The sequence below is a fragment of the Chelmon rostratus genome, chromosome 17 (genome assembly GCF_017976325.1).
Source record: "Chelmon rostratus isolate fCheRos1 chromosome 17, fCheRos1.pri, whole genome shotgun sequence".
Classification (NCBI taxonomy): domain Eukaryota; kingdom Metazoa; phylum Chordata; class Actinopteri; order Chaetodontiformes; family Chaetodontidae; genus Chelmon; species Chelmon rostratus.
In genome coordinates, this window is record NC_055674.1 from 11,058,398 (window position 1) to 11,082,416 (window position 24,019).

General features: G+C 44.3%; 1 protein-coding gene across 2 annotated transcripts in view; it reads left to right on the top strand.

Moving 5' to 3' along the window:
- Positions 1-24,019, top strand: part of LOC121620284 (mitochondrial import inner membrane translocase subunit tim16-like) — a 110,264-nt gene that overhangs the window by 80,643 nt on the left and 5,602 nt on the right. For both annotated transcript variants that reach the window (XM_041956280.1, XM_041956278.1), the window contains exons 10-27: positions 18,934-18,988; positions 19,190-19,247; positions 19,348-19,493; positions 19,609-19,707; positions 19,793-19,897; positions 20,019-20,178; positions 20,274-20,449; positions 20,607-20,715; positions 20,835-20,921; positions 21,109-21,251; positions 21,413-21,517; positions 22,086-22,171; positions 22,255-22,396; positions 22,509-22,598; positions 22,709-22,825; positions 22,943-23,078; positions 23,225-23,316; positions 23,550-23,636. In XM_041956280.1, the coding sequence (XP_041812214.1) occupies positions 18,934-18,988; positions 19,190-19,247; positions 19,348-19,493; positions 19,609-19,707; positions 19,793-19,897; positions 20,019-20,178; positions 20,274-20,449; positions 20,607-20,715; positions 20,835-20,921; positions 21,109-21,251; positions 21,413-21,517; positions 22,086-22,171; positions 22,255-22,396; positions 22,509-22,598; positions 22,709-22,825; positions 22,943-23,078; positions 23,225-23,316; positions 23,550-23,636 (1,993 nt within the window). The remainder of the gene's footprint in view (positions 1-18,933; positions 18,989-19,189; positions 19,248-19,347; positions 19,494-19,608; positions 19,708-19,792; positions 19,898-20,018; positions 20,179-20,273; positions 20,450-20,606; positions 20,716-20,834; positions 20,922-21,108; positions 21,252-21,412; positions 21,518-22,085; positions 22,172-22,254; positions 22,397-22,508; positions 22,599-22,708; positions 22,826-22,942; positions 23,079-23,224; positions 23,317-23,549; positions 23,637-24,019) is intronic.

The following is a 24,019-nucleotide window of genomic DNA, read 5'->3' on the forward strand; positions in this document are numbered from 1 at the left end:
TCCATAGACATAAGGCATCAAATTATAAAAGTATAAAAGGATAAACAGTGAATAATCAGGTCACTCATATTTTGGAAATTCAAATGAGTTTTACGGAATTTAATCTTGACTTCGTTGGTTTGGGTGGAACATCTTTTATAATAATAAGAGCAAAAGCTTGAAAAAATGTAATATTTAACTTCAATCCAATGATTTTGCCTGAAATTTAAAAATATTTCTCAGAATCACCTTCAAAGTTGGCAATGCATACTTTTTTGTGTAATCATAGAACATAAACTCCCCTCCAAGCTGTTAAAACTCCTGAATTCACAGACAATACAGAGGACATGACCCGGGTGGTCCTCCATGATGTCAAGCCCGGTTGTGTCATTATTTAGTGCATTTTAATCCACCATTAGGAAGTGGTTCCCAAGAATGTGTCCGCATTTCTGCTTGCAATATATCGTAATGTTCAATTTAGGATATTTGACTTTGAAATGAGAGAATTGCTTTTTTTTCCTGACCCCTTTAGAATAGATTCTGAGCAGCGTATGAAACACAAAGCAAATCAAGTTCTTTAAAATATAAGAAAAGCAAAAAGATGTGGTGAAGGCAGATGAACAAACACAACAGTCTATTGTGAAGCAAACTTTGGACAAAAAAAAAAAGGAAAAAAGCAGAGAATTGTTCCACTCATCATGTGCACTGTATTTGTTCAGCTCGCCGATATAACACAATGTACAGGCCGATGTGCTCCGCAGTGAAATGACCAGAACAGGAAAAGCCTCATTGTCGTCTGTTCCACATATTTGTACATTACAGGACGGTCGCAGGCGCTCGGTCAGTGGTGTAAATCACAGTCTAACAGCATTACTGCATGTGCCGTCAGCACGTTGGGCTCCTAATCGCTCTGGCTCTGTAAAAGATGGCGAGGCGGCACACAGCCGCTCCATAACACTGCCCAGGGGAACCAGTAAAACACTGGTTTGCTGCTGAGCCAACCGCAGCCTGCTAACAGTTTAAAGCTTGGGGCACATAGCCACACTGCAGATGCTGTTTTGTTTTGTTTTTTTTGTGTGTGTGTTTTTTGACAGTGATTTCTCCCTCTTGTCACTTTTTATCAGTTTTCCTCGAAACACTTTTTCCACACTCACACTGAACTTGAGCTCTCACCTTTGCTCAGATTTTATTTCATTCACTCATGTGCAAATTTATTATGTGTGTGTGCAAACTCATGCTTAAGTGTTTCGCCAACCAGTGGACTTTCATCACATTCTCTTTCCCCACCCTAGTTAGGCCCTAATCCCCATTGCTTCTGGCTGCTTCACTGTCTCTTACATTTGCTTCATCATTTCTGACTTCATGAGTCATTTTCTTGCCTCCATGATATATGGTAACTTTTATACCGCGGCTCAGCTTTATTACAAGTTCAGCTGTGCCTGACCTTTATCGATCTTGTCTGCATGACTGTAGCCCTTATATGACATTTGAGTTGATGTTTTGGAATTATTAAGTTAAAGATGCAGATGCACATGTTTCCATCCAAATGCAACACAAATTTTAACTGAACTGCATTCATGTTTGCTTCATGTTTTGATTTGAGGAAGGTCACAGACTCCTCATCGCTCCACACAGATCTGATGTTCTTGTTGACGTTGAAGGCACATGCTTCATGTGCATGTATCGTCCATTTGGTCACATTTTGCTTGTATCGATTCACCACCGTTTCCGCCTCTCCCAAGCATAAGAACTATTTTTGTGATATTTTGGTATTTTTTGCGAAATTTTATTATTTTTAATGCGCAAATGTGAAATGTGCATAAAAACAGACCTGTCTGGTCAGCTTTGTCAGAGACTTTAAACTGTTTGAACCTTGTTTCCATTAAGTGCGCTTTGTCCAGACAAAGTTACCCTTTTTTACATCACCAGTGATATTTTTGTATCACATTACACTAAGCAGGTTTTCACTTAACAGTTAAAAGATTTATTTTTGCTTTGATTTCAGGACAGATATGTTTTGGATGTATGACACTAGTTCTTTTCTTGGTGATAAATTCTACTTTTCTACTTTTTCCCTTGGTGGTTAACTCAATTAAACTCAATTATGTGTTGAGTCTTTGTAATCTATATTGTGCAGGTTATGGTTAACATGTTAACCTTGTTATACAGTGGATACAGCATGTGCTTTAGGGTTGTCCTTGACCCTGTCACCACATTACCTTCTCGCCAACGAGGCGCCCAGTCATGGAGCAAACGCAGACCACCATGAAGACACAGCTATACACATACTACAGAGTCATACCCTTCTTGATCATGTCTGTAGGTTCATGCAGAAACAGGAACATGTGTGTTGGTTTGAGGTGTATGTGTTTTGTTGTTCACGACATGCCTGTGGGTTTTTACTTTCTGAACTGTTGGAGCTTGTGAACTGAGCAGACAACAAACCAGGACAGAGTCCCTGCAGGAGAGATATGAGGAGATTCAGAGGGAATGAGAACGAGTTCAGAAGAACAGCTCACCGCAAAATGACATTTCACTTATTCACTTACTCCCCACATTGTCAGTTGAAACAACAAACATGGCTTCTTTTGAGAAATTGAAGTTGACGGGATGATCTTTTTATATTCACAACTCCAAAAACAAAAGTGTCCATCAAGTCCGTGAAAACTGCTTGCGCAGCACATTTTGTAGCCAAACAAAGCAAATTTCTACCCAAAATATTTGTTATAATGTTTTTCCTCTGTGACAGCGCTGTGGTGAACTGGAAGAAGACCAGTTGCTACTGTGGGATGCAAAATTGGCTCAACTGAGAAAGATGATTGACATTTTCTGCTTTTTCTGGAGCTCTAAACATCATATCCAGATTTGAAAAGACTGAGTTGGTAGTTTGGGGGCTGAACAGCTTTACCTTTGATGCTGTGTGATAACATTTTGTAGTGGGCTTTTCCTTTACCCTTATTTAATAAAACGCGGTATAGGAATGTACAGCTTTGTTCATATTTTGCAATATTCAGCACAATTAGCGAGCACAAACACAGAGGGAGACGGGTGGGGGTGGCTTTGGGAATCATGCGCTGCTTTCCCATTCGGACAGCCTGGGAATGATCGTCCTGGGTTATTTTCTGATGGGAGTCCCGACTCAGCCCCAGCTCATTATTCTCCCAGCCTCTCCGCGTCCTTTTAAAGTTTAGAGTGTGTTCTTTGTTAGTGTTTTGTGTATCTGCATATGTATTAGCATGTGTGCTCATGTGTGTTTTGTGCAGATGCATGCCATCCCCCTCTGTCCACCGACTACATGTCCTCCCGTCACACATAAATGCGCTCTGACGGCAGTATGTGTGGGCCGCCGTGAGACACGACCGGGGCCCTCCTCACGAGGCCCCGGGCTGCCTTTCTTCAAAACCTTCCGTGGGAAGGAGTGTTGTGAGGAAGAGACTAAACCTGGGAAGGATGAGGGAGAAGCTAGGCACATCCGTGGTTAATTACTGGGGCTGCTATGGGAACCTGGACGTGACAGAGAAATATGGCTGATAGAGAGGTGAATAATGAGTGTACTCAAAGCAGAAGTTGTCACTGTTTGTGTGAGAACAAACACATAATGCAATAATCAAATAGGATAAAAGTGCAGTGTTGACTCTTCCCACCTGTCCTCTCTTGCCAGCTTCACCCATTATAAGTCAATCTGTTCCTCATAAAGCTGTCTTCTGCAGAGGAACCTTTTGTATTTAACACTATTAAAACCAAGCGCACATTTTATGACCGTGTTTACCTACTGTAGTTCTTCTTTGGCTCATAGGAGCCAAAGTGGCTCATGAGGGAGTATGTGTCCCTAATTGAACTTCAGCTTTATGGTGAGGAGGGCTTAGGGGTGCTCACCCAAAGAATCATTTTGCCCTTTCTCACCATTTGTCAGTCAGAAGGAGCGTTAGACGGGCTGTGGTAATGAACCTTGCTTCGGGAAACACAGACAGGATGTCATAATTTGAAACATTTCTGGCTGCTGCTTGTTGCTTTGTTTATTGTTTTGTTTTTGTGCCTTTTTACTATCATTATGAGCTTTTTTGTCACGTCCCTGCGGACTATGTCGTGGCATTTGGACCTCATTGGAGCAAGCTGACGCGAGCTGGTTATGACATGAAAAGGCCCTCATCACAAAGACCTCAAGAATCTGTACGCTCGACTCTTAATGATTGTGGAGGTTTGTTTCACGCAGAGGAGGGCGAGACGGCGAACGCACAGAGGCCTCGAGAGGTCAGACCATAGTTCACTTTGAGGTTTACTAGTCTGTTGACTCTGCACACGCTGGCACATCTCATTAAGGAGAGAGACGGAGACAGACAGCACAGCTGAGCCGTGCATGCCTCAGAGCTGGACGAGCCATTAGTGCGCATTTTATTGTTGAAAGGATGACGAATCCTTCATGAAAACAATCCCGGGTTTGCCAACTTCTATTATCGAGCTGATTGAGAACATGTTTCCCTTAGCAACTGTGCGATCTGTATTTTTCATAGCCATTTAGCCTTTAAGGTCCTTTTAAAGTAGACGCATGTGGGTGCTGTGTCAGCTGTGGTATCCTGTGCTTCGGGATAGAGCAGGCTGGTTTATCAGTTCTCCCTTGAGGTAAAAGTGAGGGATTTGTGCTTAACGCTGGGGCTCTGATAAGAGTGATAGAGGAGAGGAGGGAGGGGAGAGAGGCCTGAAGGAGAAGGGGTGAGATCCAAGGGGAAGAGGTTGGGTTGAGGCGGGGGCAGTGTGTGTGTGGACCTCCCCATCCCCCGGTTACGCAGGGGGTCATTCAGACGTGGCATTTTCCCATGATCGTTATTGACCGAGGTGAAGCACATTATGAGTTATTTCGTTTTTTTGAAAAAGTTTGTTTGTTTCTGTCCGTAGTTTCGTCTCTTTCCGCCTCTTTTTACGTTATTTGTTAAAGAAATGTGTTTGCTCGCTTGCTGTCGCTTCACTTGGATGTTTCACCTTCACTGTGAGGAATGACGTATGTGCAGAGTTTGAGCTAGACGGCTGTTTTCACATTCATCTGCTTTCTCTGTGTTTACCTTAAAGGTACAATTCGTAACACTTCTACATTCAATGTCTAAAGGCGACGAGGTCGATGTTAAAAAGTTTGAGTTGTGTATGTACATTATACAGAACAGTATTCAAACACAGAGAAATCTGCCTTTTTATTCAAGATAATTTAATTATATTTGCTTGTCAGCGGCCAGATGATACGTCAGAGAGCAATGAAGGAAGTCGGGTCTTAACAATGAAGATAACAACTCCCATGATCCCATGCTGTTCATGACATCTCCCCAACTCTGTCTTTGGTTATTGTTTTGATTAAGAGACCCCTAACAGTGGAAATTACATCCTGTGCATTTAAATCTCAGTTTAAGATTTGCACAAGTGATTTTGCGAAGCCAATCATGGCTCGAATTGCACAAGCGTGATTGGAAACTTGACTATCCTGATGCACAAACACTGAGAATGGACTTTCCAGTGAAGTAGGAGACATCTTGCCTAGATTCTTCAGGATTTCAGGATTTTTCAGTGAGGGAGAAGGTGTAGGTGTAGATGTAAGTTTAAGGAATGATATATCAGACTCATCATTATCTGCAGGGGATCATTTAAGAAAAAAAGCTGCGTGCATGAAGTTGTCAGCTTGCAGAAATCTAATTATTCCAGTCTGGCTTGGAGTGATGCTCCTGCACAGACACACATAAATGCCTCAGTGCAGTGCAGTGTTGTGGTTGGTCGCAGAGGCTGCTAGAGGAGTCAACGCACACACCTCCCATACCTCAACTATGCGTCATGCAGACTTGCGTGTTGAACGACACGATTGAAACAAAAAAAAGTAGTGTATGTAAATCTGTCTCTGAACGTCCTTTTTGCGTTTGCTCATTTAGACCAACCCTCTCTTCCCTCACGTCTTCCATGTTGTGCCCTCTTCCTCCTGTACCTCCCAGTCTCACTCTCACCCTGCCGTCTGGTATGTCAGGTATTGAGCAACAGCAGGATGCCTGTGGTTTAGTGCGGGAAGCAAAGTGACTGCAGCTTAGCTACAGTATGTTCACTATGACTGCACTTCTCTATTAGTACTATGACAGAAACTCTATCAGAGGGATGAGAGCAACTATGCTGCTCAGGTCACATCAGGTCGGTGCTTGCAGATGGGTAATTTACATATTGTTATCAAATAGTTCAAGGCGTGCGTTTGTGGCGGCTGTGTGCAATATGTATCATGTACAAGCATCTTTTGCACATTTGTAGCTCACGTTTTTGTTCATTGTATATATATTCTGTGCATCACTGCATCACTTTGTAACTTTTTGCTGTATTCTGTCTCTCTGTGTTGCCTCTGTTTAAAGCCCTTTCAGCTTTTGTCAAACAATCGTCGAGTAATTTGGCTCTAAAATGACCTGCCTGGTTAAATAAAGGAGGTTAAGTAAAAACAAACAGACAGGCACACGTGCACGCAGATAACCAGCCTTCCTTCAGCTGTAGACATGCAGCTCTGACAGCTTGAAAAGATGGATGCGGAGGCCTCGGCGTCGAGGAGAGGTCAAATAGAAGTTAAAGAAAGAGCTACGGAGAGTGTCTTGTGTCTATTGTTATTGGTTTTACAACTGTATAAACTACAGATGATTGTCTATGTTGAATTTTTTTTTTCTTTTCATCTTGTGGCCATCAAGCCGCCTCAGTGTTTGTGAGGTTAAAGCCCATCTGAGTGTAATTCAATGCAACGTGAGCAGCACTTAGCTTTATCCTCCAGAGGAGTGCGCATCTGCTGTGTTAACAAATTGCTCAAAGCTGCCTCATCATGCAGCGGTGGAAGGGCCCGGGCCAAGGCTAGGATGTGGGCTTGTAAACGTCTGGTCAGCAATGCTTATTGTTCAGAGGTGGCGGCTACATGGACGACACCAGAAGTGTCTCCACATCTCCCTTTGTCTGATGCATAGTTTTCTGCTTTCCTTTTGACCATAAGCCCCTCTATTTACTATGTGAAGTTTATACACTTGAAATGTTTGAGGATTGTTGACATTGTGTGACTGGAATACTAAACTGTGCATTAGCCCCTTGGTTCCTCTGTATGGGTGGTCACAGAACATGGTTTTCCCTCAACACAAAAATGCGTGTGACGTGGGGCTGGAAAGAAGGAGCTCATCAAGGCTATCAAGTCAAGGCTACGGTGTCCTCTCTAACAATCTCTTACTTTCTATTTCTCTCTTTTCTGTCCAGTTACCCTCCCAGATGTTGCACGATAGAGCTCAAAGCATTCTTATGAGGGCACACATGCACATCTGTTGTGATTTACTACACAAATGTGATAATAATCTTATCTCTTACTTCTCTCTGTCTTGCTCAGTTTCTCATTTTTTTCTCCCTCCCTCAGTGTCTCTTTCAGTAAAACTTCTCTACTCTGTGAGGTTTTTATTGGTGTTCACTGTACATGTCCCGGCTTCGGTCATTAAAGCAGATGATTTAGCGTGGGTGTGTTCGGCCCGCTAACCGTAAAACACAGACTTCGGTGCGTAGACGGTCCACTCAGGACAAAGGGGGAGAGTTGAGGCCAAGGGATGGGGCCCCTCAGGCTGAAATGATGTAGAGTTTGTTACACCTACGCCATGATGCAGGATTTCCTTAAGTATAAGTCAGTTGATATCATGTAAATCTTTTCATGTTGCTGGCTTTATCAGCCCAGAAAGTCATAACAAACAAGCTTTTTTTCGCTTTCCAAATGTTGGAGATACAAGATTTTCTTGGTGTGAGTGGAATTCCTGCTTTTGAGATATGAGAGAGATCAGCAGAGGGGATAAGAGTGATAAAATGGCCTTTTAGATGGACCAGAAAGAGCAAGTATGGACACATAGTTGCAGCCGGCAAAGTGTGTGTGTGTGTGTCACGGAGAGATGAGGCACATCGCCTGGTTCCACACAGGCTGGTAGACAGAGGGACCGATAAACTCTGATAAAGCAGAACTGGAAGACACCACGGAGTCAAAACAGGCGCGAATGACGATCGATGAAAGGCGCTCTGTTGAACACCTCAAGAATGTTTTTGTAGCTCTAGTCGAGCAGGAATGGAAAAAAAGGACGGTCAGAAGAAGTTGTTTCAGGGTTTATATTTCTCTCTTTATTTTCCTCGCTCCCCCTCTCGGGTCGACCCTCTCACTCATTTGCACACACGTACTACTCAGGCTTGAAGGAAAAACAAATATTAAACAGTAATGTTTTGTGTCCGTAAATTACTGGGTTTTATGGTTCTACCATTTCCAATAATTCTGCCTTGGCTGTCCATGAAGGAAAGTCACACACACACACACACACTCAGGCGGTCATACACATAAGGGCAAGTATGGTCTCAAAAAAGTTTGGCTCATCCAGTGTGAGCTTTGGTACGAGGTCAAGCACTGCCATCATTCAAGGGAGCTTTGGTTCAAGATTTGCGCCGCGTTAGCCAAAAATATTCATCAAGAAACGTCCAGATCGTCCAGATCATGTGATATCACAGTTCAGCTGTGGCGCTGTCCAAACCGTCGGCCGTGTTGTTGCTCTTCAGCGGCCCCGTGTCCGCCCGAGAGTGACCACGGCCTGTTTAGCTGGGCAGGATTTTAACAGGGCAGTAAGTCATTCATCAGGGCCGCTATTGGTGCATTGTGTTTTTAAAGTCGACTTTATTGGGTCCCTTGGTGTGTGTATGGTAGATCAGCAATAGTTTGGAATTTTCCACAGTGGGAAAAATAGGATGGACTGCACCTAAGGCTGACATCATCTCCAATTTGGTCCCTAGGACAAATCAATGCACAGCGTGGAGCGATGACTCAGTGCAGCCAAAGCTGAACTTATGATCATAACTGTTAAGTTACGCCTCCGGCATGCAGAATGATTACTGTGCAATACATGATATCTGCAGCTGATTTAGAGCATGAAATATCTATTTTGTGGTTTATTCTTTAAGTCCATTTAGGTCAGATGTTGATACAGAATATGCACAATTCAAATTTCCAACTACATCTGCTGATATGTATCATAAATAGCCATTTCCATTACTCTTCTTATGGTTTCATTCATTCATCATTGGTTTAATCTTGAGTTCAGATTTACTGTCGGGATTTCCCACCTTGGCTTGATGTGATTTTGTAAAAATAAATACATGTATTCTGTCTTTTCCTGCCATCAGAATTGGCTTGCGGAGAAAGACTTAAAGGGGACTGCTAAAAAGAAACACTTAATCTGAAGAGACAGGTATTTGTTAATAAAGGCGATGGCCGAATGGAAAAGTTACGCATGGTTCTCTACTAAGCAGCAAACTAAGCAGCACTTGAGCTCATGCAAAAAGCCACGCAAAGAGAAGGATGTTTTTGGCTGATCTGTGTTGCCAAAAGCATATTTCTTCCAACAATTTGTGTGCTGTCAAACTACAGAGGCCTCCAGACTTTCAGGGCTTGTTTCATTGTCATTTTTGCAGAATTTATCTGGGCTGGCAGAGATTCTCAAAGTATGTCTGTAACGTACTAATATTGGAGGGTAATCCATCAACTGCTAGTTGAGAGGGCAAACCAGGTCCCTCTTTTCTCACTTCCTCTGAAACATATGTACCTCTGTCTGCGTTTAGCGTTTAAAAGGCAACCGTGACGAGAACCGGACTTTCCTCCGGTGGCCTAACAGCAGACGGGGTCGTTGCGGTCGTGACCCTCACCTCTCCTCTTTCTGTCTCTTGCTCGCTCCTCTCCCGTCTGAGGCAGTCAGGGCTGCCGATCAGTTCCCAGGCCCCCGCCGACAGGTCATTTAATGGTCATCTAGCCCGGGCCCTTGATGCTGAACCACAGGGTTAACGCGGAACGCATCTCTTCCGGGGCTCCGCGGTCGTCAACAAGCAGCCAGCAGCACTTCAGAGACGCACCTCTCACATTCCAGATGCAAACACCAGCCTAAATATGTGCCAATAATGAAAATCCACATTCTGCTTATTTCTGTCCTCAAAGCTGTCTTCCTTTTTTCATTTGTATCTTAAACAATTAAGTCCCACAGTAGTACTTTCACAACCCCTGCCTCCCCCTTCAATCTGACACCCTCCTGCCCACCCACGTCCTACAGCAACCTCGCCCCCCACCCCACCCATCCTTCACCCCTCCCAGTCCACAGAGCTGCATGTTGAGGGGCTTTATGACCAGTGACCTGGCTGCTTTATAGCTCAGTCCAGTCTGGACCAGTTTACCACGCATTTACAGGTCTTCCTGGGTGTTTGCGAGTGTGTGAGTAGACATGAGGGTGCGCCACTTTGAAGACAAGCTCGCAGTGTCTCTCATGTATCTCTCATATCTTGGATAAACATAACTGTGTGTGTTTAATAGTCTGTGTTATCGTCTGTTCGAGCAGTTGGAGCTCTGGTTTTCTCTCTCTGTGCCTCCTCTTTTAAAATAAAGGCTTTTATTTTTCATGTCAACATTATGCAGGACAGACGCAATTGGCCATCATGCGGTCAGACAGCAATGTGTTAAGTTGTCTTGAGATGTCTTTAAGTGTCTTTTATATTGTGGGGTTGTTTTTCTACACAAACTTGATGTTTTGCAAGGATCTGATATGTGGCTGACGCCGTAGGACTGTCTTGTTGCGGCCTCGTTGTTTTCCCCCTTCAGAGACGGATTATGTGAGAATAGTACAGCACTGATTGTGGCTGCTTGTGTCAGTGTGAGTGGAGCTGCGCTGATGACAAGTTGGAATGGTAATGAAGCGTTGGTCTGTTTCTTGAGGACAGGAGGGAAATTAGTGCTGAAGCTGTTGCATTTTTTCCGTTTGGCAACTTTGCATGTGGTCGTATGTGGAATTGGGAGTGTGTTGGTGGTGTCAGAGGGGTCACTGCAGACCTGTTGACACGGGACGCAGTGAGTTTAATTAAATCCTGTGCAGGCGTTTATGCACATGCATGTGTGCCATGGTGTGTGTGTGTGTGTGTGTGTGTGTGTGTGTGTGTGTGTGTGTGTGTGTGTGTGTGTGTGTGAGTGTGTGTGTGTGTGTGTGTGCGTGCACCTGCATGTGTGTGCGTGTGTGCCGGTTGTCAGGGGCCAGTGGACGGGGCCCGGTGAAGCGAGGAGAGAGGGGAGAGCAGCGAGCTTGGCAGCCTATCTGAGAGCCTCGTCACTGGGGCTCAGACGCGGCCACAGCTGGCCTCTCCACCAACAATCCTGGCTTTTCTTCCCCTCTCAGGAACGCAGCGCGTCAACCTTAATTCCCTTCTAATGAACTGGCTACTGAAGGTAGCTAGGCAGGCGGACCCAGCACATTTATTAAATACACACTCACTGGCAACAAAACACACAGACTCAAGCACAGTGGAGAAAGTGTGTTCCACTTAAGGACTTTTCACTGTTCAGCAGGCTGACTGAAACACCTGCAGCGGATCCTTGAACTTATCATTGCTTAGAAGCTGCATCCAGGACCACCTGAAGCAGAGCTGTGTTTTAGTCTTTAAGACCATATAAGAATCTACAATATCCCCAGTGTGTGCCTCTTTTATATTATCATTTCAATCAGTTCGAAGGATCAGTTGAAAGAGTTGAAAAAGAACATTTACTCTAGCCTATTATGACCACCTGAATAACAAAATATTCTGCCCGATTTACAGGAAAAAAGATTTTTGAGTTTCCAAGTAGCAATTCTATTTCCTAATCAAAACAAAAATGGCAGCCAGAAATGACAAAAATTAAAAAATGCTTAATTTAGTCCTGAAGAGCCTTCGAAGTGTCTGGAAATACCATAAAAATAGTGGTAGGAGTTGTGGGTTTTTCAATGATCCTCAGAAATGTGCCTTCGGATTAAATGATTCTTAGCTCTTCATTCAAATATAACCATATTACTTGAGAGGTACAGACTGGAGCTAAATAAGGACCAAAATGTCTTTCTTTTTGCTTCCTCATGCCAAGAAACAAGAGAGAGAGAGAGAGAGACATATTCATATCCGTTGCCATAGAACCAATTCGGAAACTTTGGTCCTCTCATGTGAATAAAATGAGTTGGGACAGTGTTAAATGAGGACAGTCAAATGAATTTGCGATGCAGCGTTCAGCCATTGTGAGCCGAAGCCTCGGCTTGAAGTTACCCTCACCGTGACCCTGTGGTTCAGCTTCTGTGGTGCAGGCTTTGGAGCGCTGGTGCTGCTAATGGAAACATTAGTACACATTCAGACAGAGCGAGTGCAGAGGTTTGATTGATCTGTAATCATGTGAGTTTACAAAGGTGACAAAGTTCATTAGCTGTGATATATTGTTTATTTACTTGCTTTTGGCACACTTTGGTCATTTTTTTGATCGGGCTTATCGGTGCCAAACCATTTGTTTGCTGTGTAGATGACCTTTTCCATAATCATCTGAAATATTCACTCACATATCTCCAATGGAAAGGATTTTTCTTCCTTTATTTCACATATTTGCACAACACTAGAAACCAGCCAAGGATTTAGCATCCTGGAGACAGTTTTGCAGGTCCGGTGTCGTTCCGTTATGAATCCCATTTAATCACCAGTGGATTATTCCGCACCAGTCCTTCCATTGTCGGGGTAATGTGAACACCCATGGGCCTGCAGCGTAAGTGTGCATAAAACCATTAGCTGTAGCTAAGTCCCTTATACAAGAGCAATAACAGTGAAACAGAAAGAGTGTGTTCTGTCAATAAAGACAGGAAGAGGTCAGGGTTACCATGACAATAAATACTTAATCTGCTGGTCACAAGAACTGTCCTCATCAGACGGTGATTATAGAAATAACTTAGACAATGAAAGCGTGCTCTCGTACGGTCAAGGTATGGTTTCAAATGGGAAATACAGCTGTTTAGTTACAGCCAACTGTTCATCATACCACATATTTTTACTGATTAATTTTACACTGCAACACATGTGCCGCGTGATTAATCTGCGGCTGATTGTGTGCATGTGTGGGGGAGATGAAGTAAGGCCTAAAATGTTATTGAAAATGAGTGAATGGTTTTAAAGTTGAGTTACAGTTACAGTTTATTGAAACAGCAGGTTTAAACAGTTTACCTCATGCTCTTATATTGGTCATTCCCTTTTTAGCCATGCTAGTGGTGTGGTGCCGTAGATAGCAACATCTCTCTGTCGGCCATTCCACCACTTTGGTCTAGACTAAAATATCTCATCAACTTTTGGATGGGCTGTCATCAGTTTTAATGCAGACATGCAAGGTCCTTAGAGGATGAATCATAACGGTGTTAGTGATCCTTGGATTTTTGTCTAGTGTCATCATGAGGTTTTGCTTTTTAGTGAAATGTCTCAACAACTACTGGATGTGCATTTGTGCAAAATTTGCCCAGATATTCATGGCCCCCAGAGGATGAATCATTCAATCATCATCAATATTTGCAAATACCTGCAAAACTAACAACATTCCCATCATCCTCGGCTGTACTTTGTGTTGCGGTGATCCGGGTAAACATAAGCATGTGAACATTGTGAGGGTGTAAGCATGTTGAAAGCACCTTTTAGCTCAGTGCAGCCTCAGAGAGCTGCCAGCATCGCTGCAGACTCTTAGTCCTGTTTTTCGCTAAGATGAAAACACATATATAGCCAAGAAGAGGTAGATAGATTTAAAAACTCAGGCAATAAATATATCACCAAGATTTACTCACATTCCTGAGTGATTCCAAGAAAAATCCTGTGATAAATATTTGTGTCCACCACAGTTTTTAATCAGTTGTTTAACCAGGATTCTGGACTATGGCCTATGTTCCTACTCTAAGATGTTGAAAAAGTACCATACCTTTCATTGAATTTCATGTCCAAGTGAGTGTGGGAAAGTGATTGACCTGGTATTTTATTGGGGCGACTGGGATGACCAATGTGCACTCTCACACTTAAGCTCTAAAATCAGTGACTGGTTGCTCCCAACAACACGTCCACTGTTTTTGCTGTGACCCATCCCAAGTGTCCTCGTGACCCTGTGTGACTGTCAACATTATTTTGTTTCCAGCCTGGCTCTAGTTGCAGCCTGAAACACTTGAGTCACCACCGGCCTGTGGGACGGCACAGGCCGATGGGGACCGCTGGACAAGCTGCAGACCCGCGGTCCTCAGAGGCAGGAGGGCTGATAAAGTGGAGCGGTCGAGTTCACAGTTCAGCGGACCCTTCACCCACAAAGATACTGCTTCAGCACTCACTCACTCCCACTGACTGGGATGATATAACCAGGGGACTGATAGATGAAGAAGGGAGGAGTGGATGAGGGAGAGGAAAAGGATGAAATGAAAATAGAATTATGTGGTTTGACCGCAGTTTTATTCAAAGTCTGATTATGACCTCAATTTGACCATGAGGACTGGTTTCCAATACCGTGGAGAGTCTCCGCTGCTGAGATTTATGCCTCTCACCTTCAGCTTGAGGTTAAGATGAGTCAGAATGGTTGTGATTTTTTTTTTTTTCTGCTGGAATCTGATCAAATCTGAACGTCATCCAGTAATTTGATCTCGTTAAACATCACAAATTTGCCTGAGAGGACTTTACAAGATGTACAGCATATGACATCCTCTATAATTAGGCCCTCGACGGGGAAAAGGAGGAAAAAACCTCAGAAGCTGCTACAAACACGATGATCTGTTGTCCAGGAAAAACATGCAGCAGTTGTCAGTCTATAGTAGACAAAAATAGCTGTATGAAACTATTAATTGCAGACAGCACATCTCCAAAAGTCATTTTCCTAGATCTTTACATAGCTGATGGGATGTCAAAACTTTTAGTGCTTGCCCATCTTAGAAGAGCAATAGAGTGATCCTGTGTAAGCCTAAAAAAAAACTCTAAAATTGAGAAGCAGACAACCAGCTGCTTTGTTTTGGTCTCATATTCCCCAAAGGCCTCCTCGCTCTTTCTTCTCTACTTTCTGGCCAGCTCCTACCTGTCGACTGGAGCTTATTGTGCTGTCTGGTGTGTGTTTTTAGCAGTAAGGCCAGCCTAGCTGTAGACCATGATCTCATAGGACAGAGAAAGGTCCCTTTGACTGATACTGATCTGGTCATAGCTGCCATAGCTCAAACCCAGAACTTTATACCTCTGCAGGCTGCTTTCATTAGCTCCACCTATATACTGTATATAATACACTACTGTGTGTGTCTGATGCTATCAGAGCATCTGGACTTGCTTGTTTTTCATTCTTTTTCATATTTCATCATGATTGCAAGCACATACATGCATATGCACAGCATTTTTTTCTTAATGCAGTTGTTAGCTGCACCTGGAAGGATTTTTATGTGTATATCAATAATTTGATTGCACTGCATACTCCTGCTGTCTGACCATTGGACAACCTCAGCTGCAGATGCCCAATCGCATGCACTCCACACTTCAAACACACACACACATAGACACACACCATTTATTCATTTGTCTGTCATCCACATATCCATTTGTCCTGGCCCTCCATTAGTCAGCTATTGCACTGATTTACGCTATCTCTTACATTATCAAACGACAACACGTTCTCATAATCATAATATGCCTAGCCTGACTCAGACCCTTTCACACACACAGATGCACATTAGAGTACAGTAATATGGCTATCATATCTGCTGGTGCTGAAGGCTGCTGTCACGGGCAGAAGGTCATTTTATGATGTGCGTTTGGGTCTGTGTGAGAGAGCGATGGCAGACGAGGCGGGAGGCGGGTTCTGTCCTCTCTTTGCTTTGTGTAAACTCTGATAGGACCGGAGTGCCTGACAGACTGAAGCCAGGGGGATTTTCGCAGGATCAGGCAGAGTGTTTGAAAGAGCAGGGAAGGTGTTGAGACGTTAGTGGGTGCAGATTTCCCTGAGAGCAATCTTAGCTGTTGTTGCTGTTGCACATCTGATATTATGGATGTCCGCCCCTATTTTATTTTTCTCTTTCTTTCTATTATGTCACCACTCACAAAAATAATATAACATCACAGTATAATATACTATTTGATGACTAATAAGCATGTGTGTGTGGTTAAACCTGTTCTACTCACGCACCCAACTCTGAAAAGGGCTTATGTTTGGATTAGTGTGTCAACCTGGATTCGGTTCTACACACACACACACTTCTATTTACAGCCTCTCCTCTAAGAGCATGAATGAGGCCTGTAATAGTTTTTCTTCTCATTCATAATCAGCGCATGTGATCAGGATCTGTGCAACACGCCTGCTTGCTCCCACAATTAACCCTGCATGACTGTAACTGCACGCTCTTATAAACGCATGTGCACATACATCATTAAGGTGTGTTATTAGCATATGGATGTATGTGTGCTCTGTGTGCTTAAATATGCACATGCATGCGCGCATGTGTGGGAAAATGGGCTGTTGGTGAGGTGGAGCATGAAAGCGACAGTAAACAGAGGCCATTATCAGTGATAAAGCTCCACTCCTGTTATGTGGCTGTTTTACTGTGAGAAAACCAGAGATAAGGCCATCAAGAAAGTGAAGGCAATTTGGTGAAACAGTAAGAATTTCGAGGCACAAAGAGATCGCGGGGCGCAACGTGGTGGTGTTGTTGAATAGGAAAGAGTGAGGGAGGGAGAGGAAGACAGGCAGCCAGAGGGGTGTGGGAATGGAGGTGTTTAGGGACTCCCTGTGGACTGACTCCGACATGGGAACACACAGTCGCCCCTAACGAAGCGTGGCCACCCCTCGCTGACTTCACAGGCCTGGGATAGACGGAGCGAGAGCGGGATGTTAGAGAAGAGGAGGTGCAGGTCTGTTTTATTGATGCATCAGAGACAGATGGTAAGAATGGAATAAAAATGACGACCCGGAAGGTAGAGTTGACTTTTGTCCCTCAGCACGTCCCCAAAAGACAGAACACTGACGTCTGTGGCAACACTACATAATGATTTGATCCTTTCGTTTACTCAGGAGCTTACTACTGTATGAGTGCTGTATTTCTATTTGTATATAACAAAAGGCTAAATGAAAATGATCTCATCACCGTAGTTTGGGAAACACAACCAAAGGATGTCGGCTATCACAGCCACAGACGAGCGATCCTGCTCTCGCGTGGGTTAGTTTGTCAGGACGTGAAAATCTTCTCTCTGTTTAAAACATATACGAATGTGCAGCTGATACACAGTCACACTCTTGCACATGCACACAGCACAGACCATCGCGTGTCACTATGCGCCGTTGCTTAAGATGCCCAAACTAAGTCTGTCATTATATTGTCATAGTTGGAGTATTACATCACCAGTCTGTCATTCCCGGTTGATGTGGAGGCGGCCGAGTGGCGTTCCTCTAGAATAGTACCATTACACAAGGTCGTCATCATAGGCCAATCATTGCGACTGCCTCTCCACTTTAATCAGCCTATCTGCGGCCTGTGATGTGAGGTGGTTCGATCAGCCGCCACTCTCTGCCCTCTTTTCCGGTCTGGAAAGCAACACGGCGTGCCGACTGCTGCTGTCATTGATGAAGAGAGACTGACATATTTCCTGTATGAAGTAGAGTAAGAGGCCGAGCCTGTGTTTGTGCAAGCGTGCCTCCTGTCTAAGCCGTGATTTCCTGTTTGGTTTGTTTACTACAGCCAGTTCTACTTTCCTTATTAAATAAGAGCTCATTCAGTTCCCTCATCCCTCAATCTTCTTACCTCAAATCATGCAGTGAGGCAGGTGACTGAGGCCTTGTTTAGGCCTGCGTGGGTGGAAGCCACTGTTTTGCTGATTGATGAATCATTTAAAGGTGCAGGAGGCTATGCAGGAATTGGCGGTTAGTGTTTCTAAACACAACATTGAAGCTCGGCAGCTCCTCCCCGGCTGAAGCGCATTGCTTGTGTGCACACTGCAAGCTACTATAGTGTAAACATGCCATTTTTTTTTAAATGGAAAAGCTGATACTTCAGCAAGCTCGCTAGCCTCTCCAGCAGAAAACAGGCCAACTCTGCGTCGCTCTTCATCCCCATCCTCTCCTTTAGTGCTTCCCAGCGGGTGAAAGGTGAACCTAGATTCACTCTCGTTTTTGAACAAGCTTTGTCCACTGGGTGTTTTGCCTCACTATGTTTGTGTTTTTTGCCATTTTTGTAGCCTCCTTTTGGGCGCATGTCCCGACCTCACCTGCACGCTGTTATTGGCTGGGGGCTACAAACCCACTGCAGTCCAGAAGCATCCCGACCACAACACAATGATAAGAAAATAAGGGCAGAGGGCAAGGTCCCTGCAGACAAATACACTGCCACACACTTCTAGTGGGTCATAAGTGATGATTGAGAGGGGTTACTCTTGTATGTGTCTGTGCATTGTTTTTTGTTGGAAAATCCTTTGTAGTATTCCTAGAAATTATTCCATAAGCAAGTATTTTACACATGCTCTTGTTGCAGATTTTGTGAGGATTTGCTGTTTTTCTCTTTAAATGCGATAGTTTACTGAATATCTTTGAGTCGAAGAGGTCACCTTTGACTTTAGGAAACTATGATGGCTGTTTTTCACAACTTCCTCTCCTTTTGTTGACTTAAACTGATCAAGTAATTGAAAATATTCAGAGCAGATGAAGCAATAATGAAAATAATCATCAACTGCAGTTTTCGCCCTGGGTCTGTTTTTCTTGGTCTGTTTGACAACGTATCCATTTTGAAACTCATGGGTTTTATGCTATTTTCTTCTTTGATAATAACCTTTTTGGCCTTTTGTTGTGCAAGTATAAGCGCGAAGGAATAGGAATCATTGAATGTGACTGACTGCATTTGTTTTACTTCACACAGCTGTTTTTCAGACTGTTTCTCTAACCTGCAGATAAAGATCAGTGGAAAAAAATCACATCACAGCTTGGCCGTTCTGACCGCTTCAGCTCAAACATTGAGCATACTGCTCCATCTAGTGGTGCCTTTGCAGCACTTTGTAAAACCCATAGACCCTGATGGGTTAAATGATTAACCCAGTTAAATGATTATGTAATAACGTGTGTGCTCATTTCTCATTTCTTTCCATCTCTTGTCTTTTTGCTCTCAGATCGCTGATCCCTCTGTTTGACGATGACACTGGTCTGCTCGTACTGGCTGGCATGGTAAGATGTAGCTGAATGTCCCTTTGTTGTGCATTCTGTCAGGTAAAAACTTAAAGGAATGAGTTGAATATTAAATGTTTATGCCTGAAAGGTTTGGTGTAGTTGCGCCACAGTCAGGAATTCGGCAGATTTGGCAGTTTTGTACTTTAAAGGCCGTTTCTCCAGTGCATCATGTTTGATTTACTGTTCTCTCTCACACAGGGAGACACCGTGGTTGATTGCTTTGAAGTGTCTACCTCTGAGCCTTTTCTCTCGCAAGGTGAAGCCTGGTCATCTGTTGTCTGTCAGATTTTTATAGCTACCCCTCCTAGCATCTGATCGCCCTCTCTTATTTTGCTCTCTACATTTGCTCTCTGCAGTGAGCCACTGTCTGACAGACACCTCGACACGAGGAGCTGCCATGGTGCCCAAGCTGGCGATGGATGTCATGTCCTGCGAAGTGATGTGCGTGCTACAGCTGACAGACAGCTGCATTGTGCCAATCAGCTATCAGGTCCCTCGTAAGGTGTGTTTGTGCACAGCACTACTGAAATGCCAGCATGAAACACATGCATGAAATGTACATGTTTGCATCGGTGTTTTCATGCATGCATATCTGCGTGTGCTGCGACGTCTTCCAGCATTCAGGCCACGAGTTTCATGAAGACCTTTACCCGGATACGGTGGGCACAACTCCAGCCATGTCTGCTGAGGAGTGGTGGCAGGGAGGGAACAAGCAGGTACAAAATCTCCACCCGGTCTACTGGCCTATCTGGTCTTCACACTGTACGGGTGCCTCAAACAATCACCTCTGTTTGTCCTCAGGTGGAGAGGGTCAGCCTCCACCCAGACAAGCAGCCCAAACTGAAGGCTCCACCCGCAAAGCAGACGCCTGCAAAGAAGGAGCTGGCGAGTGGGGGGAGCAAGGAGGTGAGAGACACACACGCTGACTGTCCATCAGGAATAATGGTACTCAATCCAAAATGTGCGGCTGTAAAATCTTGAGTTTATGTTACTTTGACAAGTTAACAGCCACCCTGCTGTTCTACAGGATCCGGCTCATGGCTGCTCTACCTCCAGCAGTCCTCTGAGCACCCCCAGCAGCAGCGCTGCCCCGTCCCGCTCTCCCTCCTCCACCTCCGGCCTCTCCTCGGGCTTCCTCCCCAGCCCAAGTCCCAGCCAAAGCGCCAAGGCCATCCACAGCCTGCTGGGTATGAACACACACACGCACACACACACCTGAAATCTCTCTCTCTTCATCAGGGAATCATTTAAATGTGTTAATTCATAATTATCTCTGATCCAGGGCAAACCTCCAAGTTCCGCCACATCCAGGGTGCAGTGATGCACCGGGACACACACATCACCAACCTGCGTGGCCTCAACCTGACTACACCAGGCGAGTGTGACGGCTTCTGTGTCAACCCCCAGCGTGTGGCAGTGCCGCTCGCCATCTCCGGGGGCCAGATCGGCGTCTTTGAGGTACGACCAAGGCTTGAAATGTAGCTAAAAATTGTTGTCGTCATGTTGATGTAGACAAACTGCGGTTGGGCTCCATGTTGAGCGTGACTTTTTTTCCTTCAAACTTCAAAGACTTTGGAAAATGAGACTGCTGTGTGTTTTCTTCTCCTGTCCTCAGCGCTCTCAGCCTGGCAGACTACCGGACACAGCCCTGCCCACCATCCAGAACTCTGTAAATGTGGTCGACTTCTCTTGGGACCCCTTTGACACACACCGGCTTGCTGTGGGTAAGTGAACACATGTGCTGTAGAGATGTGAGCATTTGCGGATGGATGTTGTACTGACTGCTTATTGTCTGTCCTGATAAGTGTGTGAGTGTGATTTGATGTGTCTGTCTCTGTGCCAGCTGGTGACGATGCAAAGATCCGGGTGTGGCAGGTACCAGAGGGAGGCCTGAAAGAGACCCTGACTGAGCCTGAGTTCATCTTGCAAGGTAAGACAGGGCCCACTTAGTGAAATCGGCCGTATCAGGACACACAACTATTCATGCAGCACAAAGTCTTGCAGGTATAAAAACCGACAGTGCATCAGTGTGAATTGTTTCATGTAAAAGACAGAAGAAACTAATGATTGTTACAATCAAAGTCAAGTTGATTGACAGCTGCTGTGACCCCTCATAGGCCACACGGAGAAGATTTACTCCATCAAGTTCCACCCTCTGGCCAGCGGCCTGCTGGTGTCTTCATCCTACGATTTCACAGTCAGACTGTGGAACCTGGACAGCCAAGATCAGGTCAAAGTGCTCACTGGACACGAGGACCAGGTGGGTGACCAAGATTCATGCCTTGATGAAAATTGTGGAATAGAAAACATAAGGATTTGGGTATATATTGGTTTGCCGACACATACTGAGGTGAATACATCAGCTCTTCCTTTTAGCTTTCTTCTTCCTCTTCCTCGTTTTCTCTTGTGGGTTATATTCAGGTCTTCGGCATGGCGTGGAGCCCAGATGGCAAGCTCCTGGCCACTGTGTGCAAAGATGGGAAAGTTCGCATCTATGACCCCCGCAAGTCCACTGAACCAGTGCAGGTATGTGCAGCACATTGGAGAATATGGGAGGATGCAAGAAAAAGAAGGTGGGATTTGTCTTTAGGTGTTTATTATATGCCCGTGTAACAGCTCAGTTAAGATCATCCTTTCTTGATCCCACAGAGAAGAAATTCAGCAGCACAATGACAGAAACAAGTACAGATAGATAAAGACACTAAATGACGAATCATTATGAGTACATTAAATTAAAAAATGGCAGCACACAAACAGTAGCCAGACCAGTATTGTGTGTACGATGTCTCCTCTTATATTCATATTTCATTTAATTTAACAAGACATTAATTAATCATAATAGAGCCTAATTTGGTGAAGAAAAACAACCAAAACAAAATATCTTCATAATTTTTAAAACAAATATTTTATTTATTTGTTTTTTTACACAATAGTGTGTCACTGCTTTGTGAAAGTACTAAGCTGCCGAAACAGTGAGTTAGAATATAAAAGAGGCATGGTCAGACAGGAAGCAAATGAAAAAAGCACAGGTCCCTTCAATATTAAATCTTTAATTAAAGCATATTTTTAAATACTGTTTGTCTTGTTTTTTCAGGAGGGCCCAGGTCCTGAGGGCCACAGGGGAGCTCGTGCAGTGTGGGTGTGTGAGGGAAAGTTCCTGTTGGTGTCAGGATTTGACAGGTACTGAACATGACAAAGACAAATACGCAATATGCAAAAATACATCAGCTCACCGCTGGCTCCTTCTTGTCGTCCTTCTTCAGTCGCAGTGAGAGAGGACTCTACCTGTACTCTGCTGACTCCCTGTCCTCTGGAGCCATAGCCAGCGCCCTCGTGGACATCTCCCCCTCTACCCTCATCCCTTTTTACGACCCCGACACCAGTGTGATCATCCTCACTGGAAAAGTAAGCAAATAAAAAAAATACATACATATATAGTTGAATGTAAGTAACATTTGAAACCAAACTGAGATCAAAATAAGGATTCGATGTAAGCTGCGTGTCATGTGTTTTCCAGGGTGATACCAGGGTGCACATTTATGAGATCATTCCTGATGCTCCGCACTTTATTGAGTGCAGCAGTTTTAACTCTCCTGAGCCACATAAGGTATTGAGCTGAAAGCCCTCTTACTTTCTGTCAGTTTTTTATATTTTGTCAGTCACCATGCATCTGCACACAGGGACACACAGTCAATACGTGACTTTTCCTGTCTGCAGGGCTTGGCCTTCCTGCCCAAGACAGAGTGCAATGTGCGCGAAGTGGAGATAGCTGTGGGACTGATGCTCAGCAAGACGACCATCGAGCCAGTGGCCTTCAGAGTGCCACGGGTGAAGGTGAGCCAACTACACCACCTAGTGGACAAGTGCTTCTTCCTGATGGTTGCTTCTTATAAACGGCTCTGGCTTTAACAATAGGAGGTGTAACTGTGTGTGTGACTCTGGGTTCTGCAGAAAGAGTTTTTCCAGGACGACGTGTACACAGACACAGCAGTGTGTTGGGAACCGGCGCTGACCGCCTCCGCCTGGCTGTCTGGCTCCAACGGCCAACACAAAAAGATCAGCCTGAAGCCTAAAGACATGACGCCAGGTGTGGACAAAGACCAGTCAGTCACATGATGCAACCTTGTTTAACATAGCTGTCGACCGAGATGAAAGTGCATACCACTACAGTCTGTGTGTCAGTATTGGATCCTGGTTTGACGCTGTGTGCGTTTTTTTTTTTTATGTTTTTAGTGAGTGAGGCCCCCAAAGAGGCTCCAGTGAGGAAATACCTGCCCTCGTCTGTTTACCTGGAGGAGAAGACTGATGAGCAGAAGAAAGAGGAGGTGAGGATGAGCTGAACATGTTCATGTTTTGTGAGGTCTTTCCATAGTCCTGCGTTTAGGATGTCAGTAAAACATATTACAAATTAGAGGTACTTGTACTTTACTTGAGTTTTTCCATTTTATGCAACTTTATACTTCGCCCACCACTGCTTGCACACGCAGTAGTTGCTGAATAGAAGTAGCTGTGATTTTCTGATATGTTTTGACGCTGCCTGTGTGTATCCGTGGCCCAGCTGCTCAGCGCCATGGTGGCTAAGTTGGGGAACATGGACGACCCCCTGCCGCAGGAGTCCTTTGAGGGGGTCGACGAGGACGAGTGGGTGAGTGAACGTGACGGAAACAGCTGTGAGGAGGAACCCCGACTCTGTTAGGACTGTTTTATTTCTAGCACCAGGTCATAACTTCAAGGACTAGTTGAAGTTGGTTCTTCAGGTACTCAAAAACCTTAAAAACCGATAAACACACCGACATTTTGAAATTATTGAGTAGCTTTTTTCATGGTGACTACAATTGATATCCCACAATTATAACCAATGATTAAACACTCTTATTTTACATTATAATATATTAGAATGAATTAGACTTTGTCAGAGATAAAACAATTCAGTTTTGGGCTGATACCACACATATTATACATCATGTCAATACATATAATAATATGAGAAATGTTGTCAAAATCACATATAAACTAAATAATTTGATT